The sequence below is a fragment of the Meleagris gallopavo genome, chromosome Z (assembly GCF_000146605.3).
Source record: "Meleagris gallopavo isolate NT-WF06-2002-E0010 breed Aviagen turkey brand Nicholas breeding stock chromosome Z, Turkey_5.1, whole genome shotgun sequence".
NCBI lineage: Eukaryota > Metazoa > Chordata > Aves > Galliformes > Phasianidae > Meleagris > Meleagris gallopavo.
The window spans coordinates 16,058,507-16,059,874 of record NC_015041.2 but is presented as its reverse complement, the minus strand read 5'-3'; the positions used below and the strand labels follow the sequence as shown (position 1 = coordinate 16,059,874).

Below are 1,368 nucleotides of genomic sequence, written 5' to 3'. Positions count from 1 at the left end.
CGGGTGGCTGTGCGCGTCTGTCCGCGGGGAGACGGGGCCGTGCGTGCGAGTGCATCGCTAGCATAAGGGGTGGGATGACCCGTCCTCAGGGGAACTCAAGTCGCGAGAAAACAACGCCGTGTTCTTTGTTGCCTCGTAAAGCACGAAGGCCTCCCCTGGAACCGCTCTCCGTGCTCCGGTTGCCCCCTGCAGCTCCTCCGGGGCTCTGCCGCTCCGGGGCTGCCCTGCCTCCGCCTCCTCCTGCAGCGGCAAGCGGGCTCGGCCTCCCTTCTCTCGTTGGGGATCTACTGTCCCGAGATCTGTCTTCGGATGCTGCTCCCCTCCTGCAGCTGTAGCTGTGGGCTGCTGGAAGCCAGGCCAAAAGTTACCGGGAAAAAAGCACGTGACAGTGTAGGTAGATAATGCTTTCCTGAGAAACCTTTCCAGAGAATGCTGACGAGGAGCTGGCCTTGGGAATTGCTTTTGGGCGCAGCGGAGAAAGGAAAGCCTGCCGGGACATGCAGCTCCCGCACCCGAGGTCAGAGTGCTGCCAGGTCCAGCAAGACAGGCAAAACCCGCTTCTCATCTCAGAAGCTTGCATACATAAATACATCACCTCTTGCTTTACTCCCCGTATGGCCTGCAGTTTTGTTGCTGACTTTGCACATCTTTTCCGAGAGCAGAAACTGCGCGACTGCATTACGCGGACTGAAACAAGGCGGCCAAGTGCAGCGAGAGCCGCCCTCGTCTATGCCGAGCGCTTCTCTGCCATCTTCTGGGCTAACTCGGCAACGACGCTGAAAACAGATCTACTCGCCCCTGAAATTCAAAGCCGTGTGCCTTAGTGGGAGAATAATACACTGACACAGCATAGTGTGGCTCCTAAAAAAGGAAGATTGTCGATTCACTCAGCAAGGAATGCTGCCCACTGAGCAGGCGGTAAGGGGAGGTGTGTGTGCAGAACAGCCCTGCCTACCTGCAGCCATCTGTAAAACAGCAATTCTAGCATTAGTCTCAGCAAATAAACCACTGAGCATAACTTACTATTTGCTGCTGGAAGAGTTGAATACAGCTTTTGCAAATCAAGACGTTTCCTGGCAGTAAATGGCAATCCCTGCTGAAGTTGTTGGCTGCAGGCAATCCCTGCCACTCCCTGTCCATGAAAAGGAACATGTAACATTCAAAACTTACCTGTTACTCAACTTTTGTGATATATTTTCCTTTCTTGACCCATCAGTAAATGCATTTTCCAGCTTTCAAAAACCATCATTTAACAGAAGACTGCTGCCAGGTTTTACTGGTGATCTGATGTGTTATTCTCTACTTAGGAACCCATGCAAGTGATGAGGAAGAGAGACTGATCATACTGATCAATTTTAAGAAAATCTG

At 52.4% G+C, this 1,368-nt stretch overlaps 1 protein-coding gene across 1 annotated transcript in view; it reads right to left on the bottom strand.

Annotated features, from left to right (window-relative positions):
• SETD9 (SET domain containing 9) overlaps nucleotides 1-55 on the bottom strand; it is a 6,259-nt gene extending 6,204 nt beyond the window's left edge. Inside the window, exon 1 of the mRNA XM_031557247.1 lies at nucleotides 16-55. Coding sequence (XP_031413107.1) covers nucleotides 16-55 — 40 coding nt within the window. The remainder of the gene's footprint in view (nucleotides 1-15) is intronic.
• Between the last annotated feature and the right edge of the window lie 1,313 nt (nucleotides 56-1,368).